General features: G+C 39.2%; 1 protein-coding gene across 1 annotated transcript in view; it reads left to right on the top strand.

Annotated features, from left to right (window-relative positions):
- LOC150089644 (pseudouridylate synthase 1 homolog) overlaps positions 1-27,503 on the top strand; it is a 130,640-nt gene that overhangs the window by 38,651 nt on the left and 64,486 nt on the right. The window contains exons 5-6 of the mRNA XM_090390062.1: positions 5,554-5,682; positions 21,353-21,431. Of these exons, the coding sequence (XP_090246188.1) occupies positions 5,554-5,682; positions 21,353-21,431 (208 nt within the window). The remainder of the gene's footprint in view (positions 1-5,553; positions 5,683-21,352; positions 21,432-27,503) is intronic.

The raw sequence follows: 27,503 nt of genomic DNA, 5'->3' as shown, positions 1-27,503 counted from the left end.
TCCCAGAAACAAAAATCTAATGCAGTGTGGTCTTGGAGACCTTGGTGGCCAATGAATAGAACCACTGTGGCCAATCCATCATTCAGGGAAAATTTGATTTTTATATTGTATCTCCAAATGAGCATAATTTGCAGGAGCTCCATCGTGCTGAAACTACATACCAATCCACGTAGCCAAGGGAACATCCTCTAGTAGCAGTGGAAGTTCGTTTTGCAAAAATTCCAGGTAAGTGAGCCCTGTAAGACAATTTTAGCATTAGTAGAGGCATATGATGCAAGAAAGCAAGCTTATTCAGCATCAGCCAAAAAAAAAAAAAAAAAAAAAGCACACCCACTACTCCCATTTCACTCCTCCGTTCGTTCAAAATACCTGTCCAGCTGAGCCTTAAATTTGTTTAGGCTATCAACTTCAACAACAAGTGATAGAAGTGTATTCCACAAACCAACTGCCCGCTGGCTAAAGGCAAATTTCCGCACATCTATCCAACATCCGTCCTTCCTCAATTTGAATTTATGCCCTCTCAGGTGATTATTCTGAGCAAGAGGAAGAATCCCATCGGCATTGAGCATGCTCAAGCCATTCAAAGCCTTATACACCTCTATCAGATCACCTCGCCGATGCCTAGTCTCCAGACTCTGTAATTTGCAAAACTTAAGCCTTTCTTCGTAAGAGCAACCCTTTGTTCCATTCACTAATCTTGTTGCCCTTCTCTGTACTCGTTCCAGCAACTCTACATCCTTCTTGAAATGAGGTCTCCAAACCTGTATACAGTACTCAAGGTGTGGCCTGACCAATGCCTTATACAAGGGAATAATCACATCCCTATCCCTGCTAGAAAAATTCCTGTATATCATTGACAAGAAACCATGAGTTACTCTTGCAGCTCGTCTGCACTGCTGAGAGAACTTCATATCTGCCTGCACAATTACCCCCAGGTCCTTTTCATTCTCTACCACTGTCAGCGTAGTACCACAGAGTTGATACGTTGATCTGGGGTTACTGTTTCCCATATGTAGTACTTTACATTTGTCAATGTTAAACTTCATTTGCCACCTCTCAGCCCATCTGCTCAACCTTTCCAGATCCTGTTGCAGCAGCATAGCATCAGTAGTGTCCTTAACAACCCTGCCAACCTTTGTATCGTCTGCAAACTTGGACATTAACCTTGATATACCATCATCTATATCATTTATAAATACAGAAAACAACAATGGACCCAACACTGAACCCTGAGGAACTCCACTAATAACATTAGTACACGTTGAGCAGTGTCCATTGATTACCACTCTCTGTCTTCTGCCACTCAACCATCCCTTTATCCATAGCAGCAATTTGCCTCCAATGCCACACTGCTCCAATTTGTGCAGCAGTCTTCCATGTGTAACAGTATCAAAAGCCTTTCTAAGATCCAAATATATAATATCAAAGTTATTCCCTGCATCCAGTTCTTTTGTGACTGCATCATAGTATCCAATCAAATTGGTCAGACAAGACCTGCCCTTAACAAAACCATGATGTGTCTGAGCTATAACTGAATTCTTGTCCAGATGATCCTGCAGTGCTTCTTTAACCAGTGCCTCCATTAATTTTCCTGGAACCGAAGTTAAACTAACAGGTCTATAATTACTTATTTGTGAATTGGGGTTACATTTGCACATCTCCAGTCTATGGGTACCTCCCCTGAGTCCAAAGAAGCTCTCATAATTATGGCTAGGGGTTTGCTTACTTCCTTTGCTGCCTCCTTTAATATAACTGGATAGATCCCATCCACCCCGGGTGCCTTTTTTATGTTTATCCTCAACAATTTCTCCTCCACTTTCCTCTCAGTTATTAGAAAATCATCTAGCTCACTGCCAATGTTTACTTCACCTACGACATTCCCCTTCCTGAATAACTCCTCGTGTGAATGTAGATGCAAAATACATGTACTCGTTTAGATTGTTAGCCACCTGAGCAGGATCCTCAACTGTTGAACCATCAACATCCAGTGGACCAATCTGATTCATCCCTTGGCTTCTTGAGTTTAAATAGGTAAAGAACTCTTTTCTGTTTTTCTTTGCATCCTTTGCCAAGGATTATTCATAATCTGCCTTTGCCTGCCTAATCTCCTTTGTGACTTGGTTACAGACCAACTTATATCTATCATAGGCTTCCATGTCACCCATTAATTTGTATGTATCCCATGCATTTTTCTTCTCTGCCATATGTCTCATTAGTTCATCTGACAACCATTTAGGCCTGAATCTTGAACAATATTTCTTGGTTGGTATGTAAAGCCTGGTAGCTTCCAAGATTAGTTCCTTGAATGCTTCCCATTTTGAATTTGCTGTTGGTAACATCATCAGTTGGTCCCACTGTATAGAATTTAAGTACTGTCTCAGCCCATCATAGTCGCCTTTACGAAAGCAAAAACCCTTCCCTTTACTTCTGATGGTAGTTACCTCCTTGAGTAAATCCCACTTCAGCACACGCCGACCGGGCTAGCCGGGTGGGTAAAGTGCCTGCCTGGCAACCCAAAGGTCGCGGGTTCGAATCCCGCCTCGGGCTTGGATCAAAGTACTGCAAAAAACCTTGGGAGGTGCATTATGGCCACAGAAGCCGATGCGCCAATAACTACCAAACAAAAAAAAAAAAAAAAAAACCTTCAGGACACTGTGATCACTGCCACCTAGTGGTTCCTTTATCTGCAGATTCTTAATGCATGAAGAATCACTACTGATAATCAGATCAAGAGTATTACTCCCTCTAGTTGCCTCTAATGCGCCAATAAAATCGAAATCAAATCAAATCAAATCTAGTTGCCTCCCGAACATGCTGGTGTAGAAAACAATCATCCAATAAATCCACAAAAGCCTTGCTAGTGTGTGAGTGACCTGTACAGTATCTTATTATACTCATCAGAGTCATTAGGCCTATAGCACATTCCTACTCTCAATTTTGATTTACCCATGCTTATGTCACACCAAACTGACTCGACACTGCCCTGCCCATCGATGTCGACTGGCTTCACTTCCTTCGATTTTATGTGTTTTTAACTAATAGCATAACCCCTCCTCCCTTTCTATCCTGTCTATCCTTTCTGTAGACGTTGTACTCCCCAAATTCCAGTTCTGCATTCCTTATATCTGTGTGACACCATGTCTCTGATATCCCAACAATATCTGCCTTTGATGTTTTGAGCAAAACCTCAGATTCATCAAATTTATTTACTAAACTCCTAGCATTGGTGTACATGCAAGTATACATGCACCTGTTTCTATTCTTAGCTACCCTAACACAACCCATGTGTTTACTTGTACCGCAATGACTTCCAGCAGTCTCTGAAATATCCTGCATATTGTTTTTCAGGCTTCTGCTCATTCCAATAGAAGCAGTGCAAGAATCTCTTTCACCTCTGCCAGTGGCTACTGTTAATCTATTTGTCTTTGTCTCCCCCCAAGATAGCAGTTTTCCGACCCACCTAACACTGCCTCAATAGCATCAGCAAATATTCTTGCACCCTTTCTATTTAAGTGTATGCCATCCCTGTAGAAGCAATCTCTCCTGTTAACAAGTACAGTCCAGGCTGAAAAAAATTCTACCCCTTGAGCCTTGCACTATCTTTCCAGGGCCGAATTGATCGACAAGGCTCTCATCATATACTCCCTCCTATCGTGTCTGGGGAGAATTGCAGATACTTTCAAATTCAACCCTACTTCACGGCTTTTTTTCAACAGTGACCTGTACTTGTTAAGTAATTCCGCTGGTCTCCTACTCTTAATATCATTAGTGCCAACGTGTACAACTATATCACCTTTTGTGCCCTTAAAAGATGATATCCGCTCTACAACGTCATCAACCTTTGCCCCTGGCAGACATACCCTGGTCCTGTTCCACCTATCCTTTTTACAAAGCATGTTCCCCGTTTCCCTGACAATAGAGTCACCAACAACTACTAGTTCTTGTGGGACCAGCGCATTCTGCCTTGGGGGCTGCCTCTGTGTTGCAAGATGACCAAGTGCAAGCTCTGGCGTTGATGTGGTCAGCTGAGAGCTTGATGGGCCCCTCAATTTATTTCCTTCGAGGGCATCCACCCTGTCCTTCAAGGTCTCATATAGGCCCATAACAACGCTGAGTTGTCGCCTAATTTTCTTGCACTCCTTGCATCGTGCACACACAAAGACATCCCCCATGGCAGTATCATGTCCCGTACCCGAATGCTCGGCAAACATCAAGCAAACAGTGCATCTTAAAAGGCTGTGATTCAGAGGGCAACTGCCCCCCTCAGTTTTCCCCTGAGCCACAGCACTCCCATTAGCTTGAGCCTTTTGCTTTGCTACTCTGGTTTGAGTCATGATTTCGATTTAATGTCAATAAAATTACAATTTCAGAACAAAATTAAAACCTTAAACTTGTATCCTAACACAGTTATAACGCTATATTTATTTTTCAGTATCGAGTGTTATCTACGAGTTCCCTTTATATAACTTCCGTATCAAGTTATGTATTAATTATTTGTTACGTTTGTACTCTAAGTCGTTATATATATATAGTTAAAAAGTACAATTTAATTGACAATGAAGTTTAACAAGATTAATAGATTTACTGATTAATTGACAATATTATATTATGCACTATACTATACAAAGCTAATGCTATCGAATTCCAGATATGCTGTATCATGTTACAATGGCGGTAATTACGAACGGTACTTCTACGGACTCTTTTAAGTATTGATTAACTTCCAAATCTCGCTGTCTCAATTTAGAATAAACTAAGGATCCTGACTAGGTCTATAGCTACTTATAGATAATAATTTGATATAACAATTGGTTAATAAATCGGCTAAATACGGTTAAAAACCTCTCGTTCAACAGAGTTGCAATTTGGAACACGTGGATTTGATACCGATACTAAGTAATACCCACAAAATCTCTATCAAGTTAAACTTTAAACTAAGTATCGTAACTATGAATATAAAACTACTCTAGAAAATAAGTAAATATGCCAATTTAAGCTAATAAAACAGAAAATAAATCAGAAAAAACTTCTCTTCTCCAGGAGCTGCAAAATAGCTGCGGCCACACGGGCTACTCTCGAACCCCCTTTGAAGCTGCCATTAAGAAACTTTTAGAGGATTCAATAGATGCTTCACTGGTGTACGTTTTCATGATGAATAGATAGGCTTTGTAAGAGCAAGGCTCTTGTGTTGGTGTGACTTAACGTGGTATGCAAAAATTAATTGTTATATAGGTATTTATTAGTTATGATACCTATCCAGTTTTCATTAGCTAGTTAAAAAACAGAAGACTTTCACCAGTGTAATGGTACATATTGTGCTGCTCTGCTTTCCAGATTTTGACAGTTAATCTAACTATCAAACTTTCACTGGATTAAACTAAGATGTGAATAATATCATGTGATGAATAATTATGAATTCTTCTTTTTCTGTTTCCCCCAATAATAAGCTATATGCTGATATGTAAGTTAATTGTAAGAAATATTTTAGGAGATGCAGTAATACATCACAGGTCTACAAAGTGTGATGCTTTGTATTTATTTTTTCTCCTATAGGTATAAAGAAAGTAACTCCAACATTTGATGGCAAAAAAAGTTGTAGTGCCAGATCATATATCTACATGTTGCCTACATTTGCTTTCACACCTGTGGAAAAGCTAACTACAAAAGCATTTAGAATTTCAGGTTAGTTTTATATGAAAGTATATATAAGGGCTGCTCATAATATGGCTGTTATTAAATGATCCTATTAGTGAACATTTCTTGAAGTAAAAATCAGGAAACAGACCGCAATCAAAAAGGAGCCATATCTACTGAATAGGGTAGATGTGAAACCAGTTCATAGCCTAAATCATTGCTTGGCTCCATGTGTACCGGGAGCTTTGTCAAGCAGAAAGAAGGATCCCTTCAGAGAGTTTCAACATAAAATTGCCTTTAATTGCTCATGAAATTTCAATTGCAAAGGAATATATAGCAGAATCCTAATTAAGAGTTCTTTATTTAATATTTTTTATACATTTAAGGTATATTTTTTGTGGTCCTAGCTAAAATGCCGTATAAGTAATGTGTTATTTTTCTTGATTTAGTATATCTTGATTTAAAATTTTACTTGCATTTTAGGTACCTACCTTGTTTTAGATGAAATCACTAAATTGAAGTTCCACATGTTTTTAGGCACAACATTTTGGTTTAGAAACATACTAAGGTACAGTTTACAAAAGATGCTATATTGATGCTGCTTTCAGAAACTTGTATACATTAAAATATACACTGATGAGCCAAAACATTACGACAACCTACCTCATATCTTGGTCCTCCACGTGCAGCCAAAACAGCTCGTACCCGGCGAGGCATGGACAGTACAAGATTTCTAAATGTCTTGTGGTATCTGGTACGAACATGTAACCAGCAGATCCTTTAACTCCTGTAAGGTCTGTAAGATAGGTTCTTAGATACCTTAGACAGGAGTAAGATAGATATCTTACTCCTGTAAGATAGGTTGAGACGCTGCAGATCAGAGTTGCTATTCCAACACAAACCATAGATGCTTAATGGGATTGATGTCTGGGGAATTTGGAGGTCAGGGCAATACCTGGACGTCTCCTCATGTTCCGCAAACCAGGCTCGAACAATCCGAGTGGTGTGGCATGCTGCATTATCCTGCTGAAAGACGGCACCGCCAGAAGGGAGGACCGTTGCCATGAAAGGGTGTACCTGGTCAGCAATGATGTTTAGGTAGGTGATAGCTGTCAGAGTGCCCGGCACATGGATGACTGAACCCAGGGTATCCCAGCAGAACATTACCCAAAGCATGACACCGTTGCCACTGGCTTGTTTTCATCCCACACTGCATCCAAGCAACATCACTTCCCCAGGTGGCGCCTCCGTAGCCAGGTGGGAAGGAGCAGCAGTGCATAGCACACGCTTCTTTATTAGACCGGGGTTCGAGCCCATCACCACCAAATATGGAGGATGCGGAAAGGTCAGGGAATGACCACCAAATATTCCCCAAGCAATATGGCCTTAGTTGCTAATGCTCCTAAAAACCAAACAAACAGCAAAAACTTCCCCAGGTAAACGATGCACACATACCCGGCTGTCCACATGGTGCAACAGGAAACATGATTGGACCAGATGACCTTCTTCCAATCACTAAAGGTCCAGTTTCAATGCTCGCATGCCCATTGTAGGCTCTGTCGCCAGTGAACCATGGTTAGCATGGGCACTTGGAGGAGCCTGTGGCTACACAGCCCCATTTTCAGCAGGGTTCGATGTACTGTGTGTTGTGACACATTACTCCCGTCACCAGTATTCCAATTACTGGTGAGTTGTGCCACAGTCGCCATTCTGTTGCCATGTACGATCTAGAAGAGCCTTCACTCACCTCGAGCATCATCAATGCGCCATGTTCGTCCAACACCTCACCTGCGGTTTTTGGGTTTTCCCTCCTCGGAACACTTTTGGTAGGTACTAACCATGGCCGACTGTGAGCATCCCACCAGCCATGCCGTTTTGGATATGCTCTGTCCCATTCATCTGGCCATTACAATTTGGCCTTTGTCAAACTTGCTTAAGTCCATTGCTTTCCTATCTGAAGAACAAGAGTAACACTGATTGATGGAGCTCAGTATCAGGTGTTTTTTATACCATGTCCCGACCCGCGCATGTGGCCATAGTTCACCTGCAGTTGCTTCGATTTTCGATTTACATAACAACTCGCTGGTCATAATGTTTTGGCTCATCGGTGTATGTATATAAAGTAATATGTTCTCTCCATGTTTACAGTCAATATGTAATGGTGTGAAGCTCTTAGAAAATCTATCTTTTCTATATACAGCTACAAATGATGAAAACAGAGCTGAAATTTTCTAATGAGGTATGCCACTTGAAAAAAATTTAGAAACAATATCATGTTTCCAAACAGGCTATTTGTAAAATTAACTTTTGAAAACTAAACAGTAAGTCTGGGGACTTACTGTTTAGTTTTCAAAATATGGAAGCAGAAAATGATCCTATTAGTGGATAATTCTTGAGATAGATATCAACTCAGAATACAGTGAGGTTGAACTTAACTAAGGATTTACTGAGTGGGGGGGATAGACTTAAGAAGAAAAATGATATTCCTACAAAAGTGTGCAGTGTTGAGAGTGGAATTATTAGCCAAGGAACTGTTGGCCACTGGAACGAATCACTGCCTTGTTTCTTTCCATTGTTTTAGACTAGGAATGTTTTAAATGCAGATGAGAGTGGGCTATTCTACTTGTACAGTCTGCTCTACTTCCAATGATGGGCAAGGCCCTAGAAAAGGTCTTAGCTAGTCAACTCATAATGGCTTACTCTGCAAAGGGACTGTCTTCTTTAAACCAGTATGGTTTTACAAGAGGTAGAAGCATTGAAGATGCAGTCTCCCGACTCTTAACTATTAGACAAGAAACTAACACAAAACATCTTCTAGGTTTCTTTGTGGAATTCAAAGGCAGAGTGCCCTGGAGAGGTTCTGGGAAACCTAGATGTCTGATCCTATCTATAAGCTACTTGGTAGCAAATTTTCAGATTGTGCCATTGTAGTAAGAAGTGGAACAAATAAAGTCTCCAGACAAATGAAAAGAGGATGCCCACATGGGTCAATTTTCGGTTCCCTGTGCTGGAATCCATTATTCCATTTCTGACTCAACAAAAAGGTTCAATGACACACACACACACATGGTTGCCTGTGCTGATGACACTGATTTGTGGGAATTTGAGGAGGAACTCAGAAGAAACTGCCAACATCGTTTTGAGGAATCTCCAAAATTGGTCAGGAATTCACAAATTACAGGTCTCAATTGTAAAAACACAAATGTTGATTAAAGGTAAACTCGATCATAAACCTTATCAAATACAGGAATCAATCCATACAGTATACTCCCCACATTAAATATTTCGGTATTCTACTGGACGATGGCACGAGTTTCTTGCCACATACTAAATATTTTAAGGATAAAATGTAAGATTATTTTAACCAGATTGCAGAAGGTTACAAGACAGAAGTGGGGCTTAAAGAACCATACATTGAGACTCCATTATAATTGCATATTTTTATTCATCATTACATATTGTGCTGGTGCCTGGGCATACTGGACCAGTAAATCAGTAATTATAAAACAACTTCTACAAGCACATAGAGCATTGTTATTGATGATGTCTCGAGTGTGCAGGACATCTTCTACTTTGACCCTGCAGGTATTACTAGGTAAGCTATCAGTGCATTATGGGACACGTTTCAGATATTTTAAATATAACCTCAAGAAAAATGTTGCAGTAGCACTTGATGATATTCAACTGGATTTGAAAATGTCTGTGACTCAGGAAAAAAGAAGACTGCAAACCACTTTTGTGTCTAAATGGCAGGCAGATTGCACCTCTGCTAATGTTGGTGGTGTGACTCGTGAGTTTCTCCTGACAGTTAAGGAGATTGTTAAAAAGGATTTACTTTGGTTTTCTCAGAGCCTTCAAGCTACCTTGCTTTTAATTGGACATGGTACCCTCAGCAGTAAACTTTTTAAGTTGGGCCTTTCAACTTCAACCTTGTGTCTTTGTGGTTCTGATGAAACTGATCATATTATTTAAGATTGCCATGATTACCATAATCTACAACATGAATTCAACATAGCTGTAAATAACTTCACCAGGAATAATAAACCAGAATTAATATTAACAAAAGATATTTTCATTCTCTTTTTTTAACTTGTTTGCTGTATGTGCCTTCAAGAGAAGAGAGGAACTTCCTGCACAGTAAGTTCCAGTAGGTGCCTCTTCTGTGATAGAATTAATGCTATATTCTGTTTAATGATGAGTAATAATTTCTTAGGTTTTCATTACATCCTGAGATCCTTCCTCTGAACTTTGCATATTTTGGAAGTTATTGGGGCACTTCTCAGGATTATTTCTGGTTGGTGATTGTGTATTCCTCACAAGGAATGTAAATAAATGTAAAATATGCAGATCTCACTCTTGGAAGTTAACTGGGTGATTTAAATATTTTAAAAAAATTGCTTCTATGTCATTGTTGATGTGTCTACCCTGGTCACAATGACTTTCACTTTTGGAAAACACTGTGAACATATTAACTAACTTTTAATCAATCAATTTGTTAGTCATGATAACCCTACTCTTGGTTACTTGTGGGTTTGGATCTGTCTTGAAGTTGAAGTGGTATCTTACTCTCAACAAACTCTAGGAAGACATTGGAAAATGCTCTGCAAGCCGATGTTGTGATCCCTGCTGTCCTTTCTGTATGAGGTCCAACTGGAATGGAATTAGTTATAAGCGTCGATTTCTAGGTATCTTATTAGGTATCACACACCTGGAAGTGAATTTACTCTTGTGTGCCTTTGGAACATCTCCTCCTCCTCCTCTCTTGACAAACTTTCATCCTGAAAGATGTTAGGAGAAACTTATTTCTTGTGTATATATGTTCTGTGAATATATGGCTTGGGGTCTATGTCTAAATGAATTTTTCACGTTGGAAGATATTGACAGATACCTCTTATTTTTAAACGAACTTTCACAGTCTTGAAGATGTTTGAAGGATACTCAGTGTCATCTTGGTGTGATAGTTTGCTGATAGAATCTTCAGAATAGATTTTTTTGTATATTTTTGTGTTAAAATGTGATTGTGTTAATAGTTTCCTCAGAGTGTAAATATCTGTTAGCAGCAAAGATGCTGCATTCTTCACTTTGGAACTGCTGAATTGTCTTTCTGGATGAAATCTGCATCGGGGAACTTTTCTTTTCAGTATCAGGTGTTTTTTATACCGTGTCCCAACCCGCTTACATGCCATGGTTCACCTGCAGTTGCTTCAATTTGCATAACTACTCCCTGGTCATAATGTTTTGGCTCATCGGTGTATATGTTGTAGAAGCAAGAAGCACTCTCTTTAGTCTTGCTTTAACTTCTTTCCTCTTCATTTTTACTCACTGATCCCTTCATCTGATCCTCCTCTTTGCTATCTCTTTCCATCCCACTTCCAGTTCCCATACTCTTCCTTCTACTCCAAATTTCACTATTCACCTTTAATCACATTCTCTCTTGAGACTTTGTCTTATGTTGGCACAGCATGATGATAGTACATCCAGGCTGCCTCTTCATGGTGGGGACGGGGGTGGGATGTGATCACCAGGTGTTGCCACTTCCCACCTGCTAAGATCCAGGCCCAGCTATGACAACTTTAGGCTTAAATTCCTCACCACAATACAGAGGAACCCTCGCAATCAAAAATTCACTCTGCTACTCGAGGAAGATACCTATAAGGCATTAACCACAGGAAACATTTGCACTTAGGCGAGCTAAGATTGCAGAACTCAGAGCCCAAGAAGTAACCCAGGTCAGCGTGGGATAACTCTCCATCCCCCTAGAACAACACAGACAGAACCATGCTAACCCAAATAGAGTAGGATTTATTGCAGGTGCCATCCAAGGTGCGGGATGTTGGCACTCCTCGGAGTGCAGGATTTAAAAGTTGTTGCAAACCCGAAATGGTAGGATATACTGCTGGCACTGATCTAGGTGCGGGATTGCTGGCACTCATCACAGTGTGGGATCTACAATTACTATGCCAATGGCAATTACACAGGGGAACCTGTCCCCTGTGACTTTTAAACCCTCACTCTTTCCCTTACTTTGCCTAAACTAGGGTGGATTAATTCTCCACTGTCAATCCACCCAAATTCATTCCCCTTCTTTCATTCCTCTTTTCTTGCTCTCCTTTTTTTTTTTTTTTTTTTTTTTTTTTGTTAAACGAGGCCAGCCAGAATATAATGGGCAGCCTGGCTCACCTCCCAGTGGTGGTGGTGAACAATGTAGGGTTCCCCTGGGTCCCTGCAGCCAGAGACAGAACAACAGAATGTAGCACTACTCTGACACTACTCTGGACAGTTTGACCTTCCTACCGGATTCAACACTACCTGGACCTGACAACCATCGCCAACAAAGAAATACTGTGGCTTTGCTGCCGACGTGCCATTGGCGATCTGAACTGGGTACTCTAACCTGGTTCCTTTTAAAACCCCATCCCCAGGCAGGGGAGAGAGGAGACGGGTCTCTGTCTCCTCCCTTCCCTGCCTCCCCCTCATACTTCACCTGGTGGGGCTCATCTCCACTGATCTCTTTGGGGATACCTACTCTATTGTCCCTATTCTTCTATCTGTTTTTCCCTGGCCTTCAGTCTCCCCCCCCCCTCACTAAACCGACCGAATACACCCCTTAACAATGCTGCCAAATTCTAATCAATATCTAAATTCTACCGCTTTCTTGTAAATCTCTTTCGGCCAAATTCTAGTGTACACCTCCCCCTCCCTTTTTTTTTTAGGCTTGCCACTGAAATCCTCGGAAATTAGGTGGTGGAACCTGCCAGAGTACTTAAATAATCTACTGGGTACCTGACCTGCCTCCTCGTGGCAAAGTGTGGGCAACGGTGGGTCCCAATAGGGGCCCAACGGCTAAATGGTCAGAGAAACAACAGAACATAACGCTACACAACAGACCACTCCCCACACATTTTTTTAAATCTCTGGCCTCCACAAAGAATACAATGCGGAGATGGGGGAAACCCCCGTGCCGTCAGACAGCTAACACGCTTTACTTTAACACTACTCTGACACAAACCAGACACTACACTTTTTCTGGCTTTTACAGAGATTCTGTAATTCTTCACAAAGTACCATGGTGCAGATGCGGGAAACTACTGTTGGTGCCTTCCACAGAACACTATACCACTGCTTAGAGCCAGGTACCAGCTGACAACACTACAGCAGAATATGTCATTACATTTATACACCCAACACACTACATACAAATGGCCGGTTTTGGCATAAGCTTCACAAGGTGTACAATAGCAGCTAATGGGAGAAACCCTGGGGTCTGCAATATCAACACATGAACACGTGTACAGTCTGCTACTGGATAAGAGATAGTAGAAAGAATAGAAATGAAGTCACTTGTTGCTACCAGAAGCATCATACAAAAAAGAAAAATAAGCCATCCAGCCTATTCTTTATGCATTTTTTCAGTATAAAAATGCACCCTCAACTCCTTTGACCAGCTGAGTTACATCCACAAGTTATACTGTTCGCAAGAGTAAAAAAATGACAGTGATATCAAATGTTCAGAGTAGACAACTTGCCTTCCTACTTTTCAAACATCCCTCCATCCTCAGGAAAGGTATTTTATTACACTCATATATGAACAGTAAAAGCTTCTGGCTTACCTTAAACAGAATGCAGCAGCCTGAAAATCAATCAACTTCTATTCAACATAGTTCCCTCTAAGAGCTATCTACTTGATGCAACATTTCTCATAATTTTAGACCCCTTAACTTAAAACTCACTGTCTTCACCCTTTAAGTACTCCTTGATCAAGTATTTGAGGAATAATTAGAAGTACTCCTTGATCAAGTGGTTAAGAAGTAATTAGAAGACAGTGTTGCCCTATTAAATGTCTTTTCAGTGCAGGAAATAGACAGCAATCAAGAGGAGCCATATCTGGTGAATAGGGTAAATGTAAAACTAATTCATAACATAAATCATTGATTGGCTATAAGATTCTGAGAGCATTGTCAGACAAGAAGGAAGATACCTCTAGGAGCTTCAACATAATGTTGCTTTTAATTGCTCATGAAATTTCAATTGCAGTGAAATAATATTCACTCATAACGGATTTACCATTTTTAAAGTAATCACGTGAATATCATCTTTTTTTTTTTTTGTTGTTGTCAAAAAAAAACACTGTTGTCACTTTGCTAGTTATTATTGGTACTATTGATAACATACTTGCAAATGATACGAGGAACAGGCTTATACAGCATAATTGAAAAGGGGGAAAAATCCACAATATCCATTTCCACAATACCAGATTGTAGTTTGTTCCAACAATCAATTACCCTCTGGCTGAAAAGCAAATTTTTTTTTTTTTGCATTTCTCCTGCAGCCATTCTTTTTCAGTTGGTGCCTCCGTAGCCAGGTGGGAAGGAGCAACAGTGCGTAGCACACGATTCTTGATTAGACCGGGGTTCGAGCCCGTCACCACCAAATATGGAGGATGCGGAAAGGTCAGGGAATGACCACCGCACATCCCCGGAGCAATATGGCCTTAGTTGCTAATGCTCCTTAAAACCAAATAACAACAACAACAACCTTTTTCAGTTTTCGTTTATGCCCCCTTGTGCATGTGTTGTCTGAGAAAGAGTTAGAATACCATCACTGCTACATTTATTCAATCCATTTAAATCTTAAACACTTCAGTCAGATTTCCTCACAAGTGCCTAGTGTCTAAGTACTGCAATTTGTAAAACTGGAGTCTTTTGTGGCAAAAGTATCCCTTTGTGTTCTTAGCTAAAATTGTTGCTCTCTCCTCTGCACTCATTCCAAGAGATCCACGTCTTTCTTAAAATGAGTCTTCCATACATGTATACAGTACTCAAGATGTGGCTTAACCATTGCCTTAAACAAATAGGATAATCTTCTACTTTGTAGAAGATTAGACAATAGGATAAACAATAGGATAATCTTCTTAGGATAAACAATAGGATAAACTTAAACAATAGGATAATCTTCTTAGGATAAACAATAGGATAATCTTCTACTTCTACTTTTTAGAGCAGATATCATCTTTTAAGGGCACAAAAGGTGATATAGTTATACACGTAGGCACTAATGATATTAAGAGTAGGAGACTGGCGGAATTACTTAAGAAGTACAGGTCACTGTTGAAAAAAAAGCCGTGAATTAGATTTGAATTTGAAAGTGTCTGCAATTCTGCCCAGACACGATAGGAGGGAGTATATGATGAGAGCCCTGTCGATCAATTGGGCCCTGGAAAGATTGTGCAAGGCTCGAGGGGTAGAATTTTTTTCATCCTGGTCTGTACTTGTTAACAGGAGAGACTGCTTCTACAGGGATGGGATACACTTAAATAGAAAGGGTGCAAGAATGTTTGCTGATGTTATAGAGGCAATGTTAGGTGGGTTGGAAAACTGCTAGATTGGGGGGATACAAGGACTAATAGATTAACAGTAGCCACTGGCAGAGGTGAAAGTGATTCTTGCACTGCTTCTATTGGAATGAGCAGCAGCCTGGAAAATAAAATGCAGGATATTTCAGAGACTGCTGGGAATCATTGGGGTACAAGTAAACACATGGGTTGTGTTAGGGTAGCTAAGAAAAAGAACAGGTGCATGTATACTTGCGTGTACACCAATGCTAGGAGTTTAGTAAATAAATTTGATGAATTTGAGGTATTGCTAAAACATCAAAGGCAGATATTGTTGGGATTTCAGAGACGTGATGTCTCACAGATATAAGGAATGCAGAACTGGAATTTGGGGAGTACAATGTCTACAGAAAGGATAGGAAGTGAAGCCAGTAGACATCGCTGAACAGTGCAGTGTTGAGTCAGTTTGGTGTGACATAAGTATTGGGAGATCAAAATTGAGAGTAGGAGTGTGCTATAGGCCTAATGACTCTGATGAGTATAATAAGAAACTGTACAGGGAAATAGAGTGGGCCAGTAAATCAGAGAGTCTTATAATGGGGGATTTTAATTTCCCAGATATTGACTGGAATTTGGGGGCTGGTCACTCACACACTAGCAAGGCTTTTGTGGATTAATTGGATGATTGTTTTCTACATCAGCATGTTCGGGAGGCAACTAGAGGGAGTAATACTCTTGATTTGATTATCAGTAGTGATTCTTCATGCATTAAGAATCTGCAGATAAATGAACCACTAGGTGGCAGTGATCACAGTGTGCTGAAGTGGGATTTACTCAAAGAGGTAACTACCATTAGGGGTAAAGGGAAGGGTTATTGCTTTCGTAAAGGTGACTACGATGGACTGAGACAGTATTTAAATTCTATACAGTGGGACCAACTGATGATTTTACCAACAGCAAATTCAAAATGGAAAGCATTCAAAGAACTTATCTTGGAAGCTACTAGGCTTTACATACCAACTAAGAAATATTGTTCAAGGTTTAGGCCTAAATGGATGTCAGATGAACTAATGAGACATATGGCAGAGAAGAAAAATGCATGGGATACATACAAATTAACACATGACACAAAAGCCTATGATAGATACAAGTTGATCTGTAACCAACTTACAAAGGAGGTTAGGCAGGCGAAGGCAGATTACGAGAAATCTTTGGCAAGGGATGCAAAGAAAAACAGCAAAGAGTTCTTTACTTATGTAAACTCTAGAAGGAAGGGGATAAATCAGATTGGTCTACTGGATATCGATGGTTCAACCGTTGATGATTCTGCTCAGGTGGCTAACAAACTAAATGAATATTTTGCATCGACATTCACACATGATTAGTTATTCAGCAAGGGGAATGCCAGAGGTGTATTCAACTCTGGCAGTAAGCTAGATAATCTTGTAATAACTGAGAGGAAAGTGGAGAAGAAATTGTTGAAGATACACAAGAAAGGCACCTTGGGTGGATGGGATCTATCCAGTTGTATTAAAGGAGGCAGCAAAGGAAGTAAGCAAACCCTTAGCCATAATTATGAGAGCTTCCTTGGACTCAGGGAAGGTACCCATGGACTGGAGATGTGCAAATGTGACCCCAATTCACAAAGGAGGATCAAAGGCTAACACAAGTAATTATAGACCTGTGAGTTTAACTTCTGTTCCCGGAAAATTAATGGAGGCACTGGGTAAAGAAGCACTGAAGGATCATCTCGACAAGACTTCAGTTATAGCTCGGACACAACATGGTTTTGTTAAGGGGAAGTCTTGCCTGACCAATTTGATTGGATACTATGATGCAGTCACAAAAGAACTGGATGCAGGGAATAACTTTGACATCTTATATTTGGATTTTAGAAAGGCTTTTGATGCTGTTGCACATGTAAGACTGCTGCACAAATTGGAGCAGTGTGGCATTGGAAGCAAATTGCTGCTATGGATAAAGGGGTGGTTGAGGGCGAGAAGACAGAGAGTGGTAATCAATGGACACTGCTCATCGTGGACTTAATGTTATTAGTGGAGTCCCTCAGGGTTCAGTATTGGTCCATTATTGTTTTCTGTATTTATAAATGATATTGATGATGGTATATCAAGCTTAATGTCCAAGTTTGCAGACGATACGAAGGTTGGCAGGGTTGTCAAGGACACTACTGACACTATGCTGCTGCAACAGGATCTGGAAAGGTTGAGCAGATGGGCTGAGAGGTGGGAAATGAAGTTTAACATTGACAAATGTAAAGTACTACATGTGGGAAACAGCAACCCCAGAGCAACGTATCAACTCTGTGGTACTACACTGACAGTGGTAGAGAATGAAAGGGACCTGGGGGTGGTTGTGCAGACAGATATGAAGTTCTCTGAGCAGTGCAGACGGGCTGCAAGAGTACCGCATGGTGTATTGTCAATGATATAGAGTAGCTCATGGTGTATTGTCAATGATATATAGGAATTTTTCTAGCAGGGATAAGGAGGTGATTATTCCCTTGTATAAGGCAATGGTCAGGCCACACCTAGAGTACTGTATACAGGCCTGGAGGCCTCATTTCAAGAAGGATGTAGAGCTGCTGGAACGAGTACAGAGAAGGGCAACAAGATTAGTGAATGGAACAAAGATGTGCTCTTACGAAGAAAGGCTTAAGTTTTGTAAATTACGGTGTCTGGAGACTAGGCACCAGCGAGGTGATCTGATAGAGGTGTATAAAGCCTTGAATCGTTTGAGCATGCTCAATGCTGATGGGATTCTTCCTCTTGCTCAGAATAATCATCTGAGAGGGCATAAATTCAAATTGAGAAAAGACAGATGTAGGATAGACGTGCGGAAATTTTCCTTTAGCCAGCGGGTGGTTGGTTGGTGGAACAGACTTCCATCCCTTGTCGTGGAAGTTGATAGCCTAAATAAGTTTAAGGCTCAGCTGGGCAGGTATTTCGAACGAACAGAGGGGGTGAAGTGGAAGTGGTTATTTTTTATTTATTTATTTTATTTTTATTTATTATTTTTTTTTTTTCTTGGCTGATGCTGCATAAGCTTGCTTTCTTGCATCAAATGCCTCTACTAATGCTAATGCTGCTTGGTTAGTATAGGTTGTGTTGGTATGTTGTTCATTCAGCCTCTTAGCCTAGGGGGTTATGGAAACCACCAACCCCTAGTTACTATCCTTTGCCACGGGAATGTAGGATCAGTTGGGAGAAATAGATTCTGATCAGGTAAACCCTGGGTTTGCCTGAGCTTCCCAGGGAGGGCCCAGAAAAAATAAAAATAAAGAAAGGAAGACTGGGGAGATAGTGTGAGTAGGGAATAAAAGAGGGAGAGAATGGGGTGACAGTAGTCCTGCCCAGAGGGGAGGAGTTAAAAAAGTGATGGTGGGCTAGCCACCAGGCGAAATTGGGATTTGGGAGTACACCTGTGGGAAGTAAGGGTAGGGGAGGAAATAGAAGTAAAGAAGTGGATGTAGCTGGAAGCATCCACCTTAAAGATTTGAAAAGGGGTTAGGGAAGATAGGGAAGGAGGATCTGGGAGGCCATCCCCCCCCCCGGGAAAGCGAAATAAAGGTCATGAGTAAGTCCCACAAGGTTGCCATGTAGACATCGATATCCCACACTCTTGAGAAAGGGTGTCATCATCCCATGGGCGTCACAGCATCCAGACACAGGGAAAAAACTAACATCCTGGTCCTAGGAATGCATGGGCCAGCAAGGGAGATCTCCAAGCCTAGGGGATATTCTGCAGCACCTACCTGCAGTGCCCCAGTCTTCTCATATATGATAATAAGGCAGAGGCCATGCCAGTAAGACACCCAGAACTACTAAACAATTCATTCTAGATGACAAGCACGAGGCTCCTGGCAGTCTAACCCCAGATGGCCAGTGGTACTTACTGTTCTAACCAGTCAAGTGGGGGTGTCTGCATCCTGAAATAGTCATTATTGTCCTTTATTTATACAGGATTCATCTATCCCTGAGTTTCCCTGTGATCCCATGCTGGCATGCTAGAGCATCAGCAAATCAGTGCTGCCAGGGTATCCTGGTGGACATCCCATTCTGTGACAGCATCCCACACCCAATGGCATCAGCACTCTAGTCAAAATGGTCCTATGTTTAGACAGGGTACTCGTGATGTTGAGTTGCCCTGGTGTATTCAACACCAAGTATGGTGTCAGCAAATGGTGCCGTGAGTGGCTCATCCAGGAGATCTACTCAAGGATCTAATCCCACACTGTGAAAGTGTCAGCATCCTACACCATTAGGTGTTAGCAGTCAAAATTGGATGGTATTAGAAACGGATGGTCCAGTTAAGGTAGTTATTTAGACAGGAGAACTTAATTTGAGTCCCTCCAGAGTCTCGGACTCTTTGGGTCCCATTCATAATTATTCGGTGAGTTGTGAATACTGCCTGTACATATTTAGTGAGTGCTTTTTAATAATGCTCCTGTGTGACAAAAAGGTGCTCATAACCATTTTGCAGGTCATGTATCTTTGAAATTAAGCAACATCTGTGGTCCTCATAATCTGGGTATTGATATATAATGTGTTCCCACATTTCACTTTCATCAGAGTTACATGTAGGATCACAAGACAGGATAGGAGGCTGGGGAGGGGGATATGCTCTTAGTTAAGAAACATAAAATCTAAAGCCGTCTATCCAGTTAACATGTGTGGCCAGTGAGTTATATGCCTAATGACTCTAATGAGTACAACAAACAACTGTACAGAGAGATAGAGTGGGCCAGTAAATCAGAATATCTTATTTTGGGGAATTTTAACTTTACAGATATTGGCTGAAACTTATGGATTAGTCACTCACACCTTAGCAAAACTTTTCTGAATTTATTGGATGACTGTTTTGTACAGCAGCATGTTAGAGAGGCAAAAAGGGAGAGCAATATTCTTGATCTGGTTATCAGCCATAATTCTTCATGCATTAAGAATCTGCAAATTAAAGAACCACTAGGTGGCAGTGATCACAGTGTATTGATGTGGAATTTACTTAAAGATGTAACCTATCATCAAGGGTATGGGGGAAGAGTTTTTTTTTTCTTTCATAAAGGAGACTACAGTGGTCTCAGACAGTTTTTAAATTCTATACAATGGGACCAACTAACATTGTTACCACCAGCAAATTCTAAATGGGAAGCATTTAAGGAAATAATCATAGAAGCTGCTAGGCTTTTCATATCAACTGAGAAATACCATTCAAGACTAAGACCTAAATGAATGTCAAATGAACTAATGAGGCTCCTTGAAGAGAAAAATGCATGGGGTGCTGCATATAAGTTCAGGTGATACAGAAGCCTGTCGTTGATTGATAAATTGAATGACTTTCAAATAGGAATCTGCATTTTTCACATCATGCACTGCAAAAATTAGACCAGGAAATTAAGAAATGATTGAGTATATAATGTTTTCCATGCTATTCAAACACACTTGGGAATTAAAATTCTTGTAAAATGATCATTCTAACTCCAAATAGGGGTTAGATGATCATTTTTTTCTGATAAGCAGTTGAGTATCTGAAGTTAAGAAAAACATGTCTGTTATTTTTCCCTAAACCCTCATTCAACAAAAAATCTAATTCTGATTAGGTAAGATGTTAGGGATTCTGAAAGTATAGGTCTAAGGAAAAGAATTATGTTTATGAAAGTCTGTTACAGTTTTATGAATACAGCCTTTAACATCTATGATTAATGTACCATCATTTTCATAATATTAAATAAAGGAAATAATGAATGTGTTAAGTGATGTGCAATAATTTAATTTTTTTCATACATATTTTTATATATCTCTTGTTTATGTGTTACTTGAGTTACTTGTTTACTGTTGTATATAAGTACCTTTTCATTAGTACTTCTAAAATTATTTCCTTCCATCTCAACTCAGCAAGTGTACACTAAATACACTTGCTGAGTTGAGATGAGTTTATAAGTACATTTATAATGAGTTCTTTAAGCTGTAGGAATAGTGTAATTTTTCTCATGTGTTTTTGAGTATATGTACCTCTTGTTTAATTTAACTGTTGTTGATTCAATTTGTCACGTGCTATTATGTTTTAATTATTCTTAGTTATAATGGAATACATTTGCCTGATTGGAGCAGTTGTGTGAAGAGTGGGAAAGCATGAGGCATTCTAATTTGATTTATCTGTTTTAATTTTTGCAAGAATCAGTTTACTTGTTTTCTTCAATGTTTATGTCCTTTTTTAATCTATTTTTTGGAATCCATTATAATGATTAATTTTTTTGATTTCCTCAGCTCTCATTATAGTAAACCATTACTGTTTACAGTTTATTTAATCAATGATTGAATCTTCATTCTTAACATTTTAATAACAATGGATTTTCTAATTTTTTTTCAGCAAGAGAAGTGGATGAAGTAAACAAAATCTTGAAACTTTTTGAAGGAAGGCATGATTTTTATAATTTCACTGCACATAGGTGTGACTTTCTCATTACTTTTTTTAATCTTTTATCTTATCTGTTTTGTAATTTTATCTCAGAAGATTTTCATTAGTTATTTAAATATTGTGTTATAATGAATTGTGTTATAAATGCTTGGCCATGTCACTGTGATGAATATTATTGTTCTTAGTACTTGCACCGTACTTAGCAGCAATAAAAAAAATTTAATTAATAAAACCCATCAATTTAATGGATTATAAGGCCTGTTCATTAATTCTAAAAATTGCCCATTTATCTTAAAGAAATACCTATAGTCGCTAAAGTTACTAGTGTTGTGAAAAACTTATGTACCATGAAATAAGAAAAATTAAAAAATGTGCATTACTATATTTTACTGCACCACTATTTCTAGTTGTGTAGAGTAGAAGAGAACTTGAAATTTTGCCATATGTCATAGTGGTAACTCTGACTAGAGCTTATTCAGTGTCTGAAGAGCTCTCATATACTCTTTGTTGTTCAGACGGACTCTACTGGTGTTTGACATGCTCGGAGAGTGATGAAGAGGAAAATCCTACTTATCTGGCACTTCTCTCTACCAATGTGAATCATGTGAAGAGTAAAGCTTGCCATCAGAAAACTACCCAAGTAAAGCTTGCAAGCTTTATCTGAATGGTTTCCTGATGCTCTCTCTGAATAACTACCTTCTAGAGAGTTCTTAAGTGATGCTGCTGATGTCTGCATTTCGAGCAGAGATCGAAGAGAACTTTTTGATCACACTTTGTGTGTGTAGATAGCTGTATGCAGGGCATTTCATTTAAAAGGCACTGGAAAAAATGTTTTGGCTAAAATTTTTGAATTTTAGATTTAGATCTAAATTTTGAATTTCAATGTATAGATTTTTATGATCTCTAAATTTAAATTTTGCTTAATCAGCTGCTTTTTTTCTCATTGACAAAGTTGTTCCCTGTCTGCTGTTTAGTCTGAAAATATTACCACTGTGCATTAGAAATAAATGTAAAAATTGATTTAGCATTAGCATAGGCACATGATGCAAGAAAGCAAGCTTATATAGCATCAGCCAAAAAAAAAAAAAAAACCCCTTATTTCACTCATCCACTCGCTCCAAATGTTTGTCAAGTTCTGCCTTGAATCTATTTAAGCTATCAACTTCTACAACGACAGATGGAAATTTGTTCCAGCAATCAACCACCCACTACTTAAAGGCAAACTTCCGCACATCTATCCTACAGCCTTCTTTCCTCAATTTGAATTTATGCCCTCTCAGGCGATTATTCTGAGCAAGAGGAAGAATCCCACCCGCATTGAGCATGCTCAAGCCATTCAAAGCTTTATACACCTCAATCAGATCACCTTGCAGGTGCCTAGTCTCCAGACACTGTAATTTCCAAAACTTAAGCCTTTCTTCATAAGAGCAACCCTTTGTTCCATTCATTAATCTTGTTGCTCTTCTCTGTACTCGTTCCAACAGCTCTAAATCCTTCTTAAAAATGAGGCCTCCAGACCTGTATACAGTACTCAATGTGGCCTGACCTTTGCCTTATACAAGGGGATAATCACCCTGCTAGAAAAATTCCTGTATATCATTGACAAGACACCATGAGCCACTCTTGCAGACCATCTGCACTGCTCAGAAAACTTCATATCTGCCTGCACAATTACCCCCATTTTATATGAAACAAAAATAAAAACAAATACCAGGTTGTAGTATAAGGAGATACAAGATGATTTCACTTTTAGCCAGCCATTCACAAATAAACATACACACTGAAGAGTGGGCATCATACAACTGTTGTGTTTGATTGTTTTTTCTTCAAATAACATTGGCTTATGTTCATTTCAAAAGTATAGAAATGACACATTTTAGACTAAACCAAAGATGAAGAATGACTTTTCCATGGAGCAAAAATTCAGCTGCTTAGGCAGAGTTTTAATTTATAAAAATCATAGAATCTTAACTGTAATATTTAGTCCAATTTTAACATCAAATTCAAAAATGCATCTTGAAATTCAAAAATCTCTCTTGGCATAAGCATATCACAAATATTGTTTCCTCTGCACTATATCCAAAAAACTGGGTTTTCGTTTTTGCTCTCAGCATTACTTTTCTTCTAAACAACTATTCATCTGTAAAAATGTGAAATCCTCCCTATAATGGAATATTTCCCACATCTGGCGTGGTGCCCTCCCAAAACCTCTCTCGAGCTTCTAGACCCCATTCAAGAGAGGGTTTTCAGGCTAATGGTCCATCTTTTACAAAGTCTCTCCAATCTCTATCTCATAGACATTCAGTTTCTGCTACATGCCTTTTCTATAGATACTTCCATAGGCATTGTTCTTCTGAATTGGCATCTGTAAATCTTCCACCCTCTGCCAAACTTGTCTGATCATGTGCTGCAACCAGTTAGTATCCATTCACCCAACTCCGAACCTCTCAAAACCAAGTATTCCTCTTCCTCATTTATCCCTTCTACTTCTGTTTTCTGTTTCACTCCTTTACATGTACTTCCTAAAAATTACAAGATATAGAAATCTAATGTCAATAAGTACCTTCTGTCTTCTCGGCCTACAACCCATATACAGTATTAAGTACTATGGGTTCTAATACCTTTGTGTTTGAGGTTTCATTAAAAAAAAATAATTAATATTGAAGTTAGACACTAATAGAGAGGCAAATGTGAGGTGGAGCATAAAAGAATTGATCGGCACAGATATTTCTGATGTGTAAAATAATTTTCAATTGGAAATTAAAAATATCCAACAGTAGCTAAGGCTGTGAAAGCTAGTCATGCACTTTTCCATTGTATTGTAGAATTAGAATGATGTTATTTTTATTCTAGCAGAGTTATGCTGATATAATGCTGCAGTGAAAGTTGGCTGTGAGCTGGACCTGCCTGCTTCATTCAAAATAATATATACACTGATTACATTCAATACTTTTATAATAATGGCTGTTTAGTGGTCATCATTAACTTTTCCTTCTCCAGTAATGTCCAAACATCCAAAATGTATATTCATTTATATATACATTTCTTGAGGTAGGGAAGAGAAACAATGGATTACAGAATGGAATTAGACCTAAAATGCTCAGATCAATAGAATATATGTTAAAAATGTAATGTTAATTCTACTTTTCCTTCTTGAATAATACCCAAAGACCCAAAACTTACTTTCATTGATATGTATAGATTTATGGGGAGGAGAGCAAACTAGAAGTACGGATCAAAATTGGACTTTAAACCTCCTTAGGAATGAACAAAATATATACTGAATTTTTTTTTTTTTTTTTTTGCTAGTGTACCAAAAGCCTGTGACTTCCTTGCACTATGGGTATTACTAGTACTAGTTTAGTATTTATCCAAATTTTCCTTCTTGAATAATATTTGAAATATATAGGCTTTGTATTAACAATGCCTACCTAGTACCTCATGGGACCACCTTTGCCCATATTTAGCATGAACCCTTAGCATTAGTAAAGGCACATGATGCAAGAAAGCAAGCTTATATAACATCAGCCAAAAATAAAACAAACAAATCTTCTAATTTCACTCATCTACTCACTCCAAATGTTTGTCTAGTTCTGCCTTGAATCTATTTAAGCTATCAACTTCTACAACAACAGATGGAAGTTTGTTCCAGCAATCAACCACATGCTGGCTAAAGGCAAACTTCCTCACATCTATCCTACAACTGTCTTCCTCAATTTGAATTTATGCCCTCTCAGGCGATTATTCTGAGCATGAGGAAGAATCCCATCAGCATTGAGCATGCTCAAACCATTCAAGGCTTTATACACCTCAATCAGATCACCTAGTCTGATTGAGGTGTATACAGGTGCCTAGTCTCCAGGCACTGTAATTTCCAAAACTTAAGCCTTTCTTCATAAGAGCAACCCTTTGTTCCATTCGCTAATCTTGTTGCCCTTCTCTGCACTCGCTCCAGCAGCTCTACATCCTTCCTAAAATGAGGCCTCCAGACCTGTATACAGTACTCAAGGTGTGGCCTGACCATTGCCTTATACAAGGGGATAATCACCTCCTTATCCCTGCTAGAAAAATTCCTGTATATCATTGACAAGACACCATGAGTTACTCTTGCAGATCATCTGCATTGCTCAGAAAACTTCATGTCTGCCTGCACAATTATCCCAAGGTCCTTTTCATTCTCTACCACTGTCAGTGTAGTACAACACAGTATCAACTGTGTGGTACTACACTTGATACTACACAGTTGATGCTGGGGTTGCTGCTTCCCATATGCAGTACTTTAAATTTTTCAATGTTAAACTTCATTTTCCACCTCTCAGCCCATCTGTTCAACTTTTGTAGATCTTGTTGCAGCAGCATACTGTCATTAGTGTCATTAATAACCCTTCCAACCTTTGTATCATCTTCAAACTTGGACATTAAGCTTGATATACCATCATCATTATCTATAATAAATACAGAAAACAACACTGAACCCTGATGGGCTCCACTAATAACATTAGTCCATGAAGAGCAGTGTCCATTGATTACCACTCTCTGACTTCTCCCACTCAACCATCCCTTTATCCATAGCAGCAATTTGCCTCCAATGCTACACTGCTCCAATTTGTGCAGCAGTCTTCCATGTGCAATAGTATCAAAAGCCTTTCTAAGATCCAAATATATGATATCAAAATTATTGTTTGCATCCAGTTCCTTTGTGACCACATCATAGTATCCAATCAAATTGGTCAGACAAGAACTCCCCTTAACAAAACCATGCTGTGTCCAACCTGTAACTGAAGTCTTGTCTAGATGATCCTGCAGTGCTTCTATAACCAGTGCCCCAATTAATTTCCCTGGAACAGAAGTTAAACTAACAGGTCTGTAATTACTTGTGTCGCCCTTTGATTCTCTGTGAATTGGGCTCACATTTGCCCATCTCCAGTCCATGGATACCTCCCCTGACTTACTTAGCTTTTGCCCATACTTAGCATGGACTTTAAGGTGTTGCAGGGTGTCCTGCAGTAGCATACCCATTATACAATGTGTCCAGTAATGCCCATACATTGTCAGGCGAATGGTTATAGCATCAAATGCCCTTTTCCGGTAGATTCCAAACGTACTCAGTTGAGTTGAGATTGGGTAAGTTGAGATTGGGTAAGTTCTTATTTTCCCACTTTCTAATCTTTCTTTTTAAGGTAAGACTTCCTAATCTTTCGTTTTTTCCCGCTTCCTAATCTTTCGTTATAAAGTAAGATCACTCATCGGTAAAGACAGGATATTAGAGCTGGAAAAGGAATTAGAAAATGTGAATTGGAATATCATCGGTTTGGCTGAAACAAGAAGAAGAAATGAATCACTTATAAGTTTATCAAGTGGAAATCTGCTGTACACCAATGGAAACAGTGAAAGGAGTGAAGGTGGAGTTGGGTTTCTGGTCCATAAAGATTTAAAAAACAACATTTTGGAATTCAAAAGTACATCACAAAGGGTTTCAAGACTAATACTCAGGATTTCTAAGAGGTACAAACTAAAGGTTATAATGATTTTTGCACCAACATCGAGCCATGATGATGAAGAGGTTGAAGAAATGTACACCGAAATTGAGAGTCTTCTAGATGAGCAGAAAACCCACTACACTATTATTATGGGGGACTTCAATGCTAAGGTTGGAAAAAGACAAAACAGCGCAGAAAGGAGAACTATAAGAAATTTTGGAATTGGTGAAAGAAATGAACGAGACGAAAGACTTGTGGAATTTGCAGATTCTCAAGGATTGTCAGTAATGAACACTTTTTTCAAGAAAAGGGTGAACAGAAAGTGGACATGGAAGAGTCCAAATGGATTAACAACTAATGAAATTGACTTCATCGTCACTAACAGAAGATATATTGTGAATGACGTTACTGTCCTGAATAAGGTAAATGTTGGAAGTGATCACAGAATAGTAAGATGTACACTTGATATAGATGTAGGAAAGGAAAGGAAAAGACTGACTCGAGTAAATAATACAAAGGTCTTTGAGATAACAGAGGAGGAGAAAAAGCAGTATGTACTGGAACTTAAGAACAAGTTTGAGCTTCTGCAGACTGCTCAGGACCAAGATATCGACGAGGAATAT

This window comes from Mastigoproctus giganteus, chromosome 2, assembly GCF_048544385.1.
Source record: "Mastigoproctus giganteus isolate SK-2022 chromosome 2, ASM4854438v1, whole genome shotgun sequence".
In the NCBI taxonomy this organism is placed as follows: Eukaryota; Metazoa; Arthropoda; class Arachnida; order Uropygi; family Thelyphonidae; genus Mastigoproctus; species Mastigoproctus giganteus.
The sequence above is the reverse complement of the archived record's forward strand: the minus strand, read 5'-3'. Positions and strand labels throughout refer to the sequence as shown.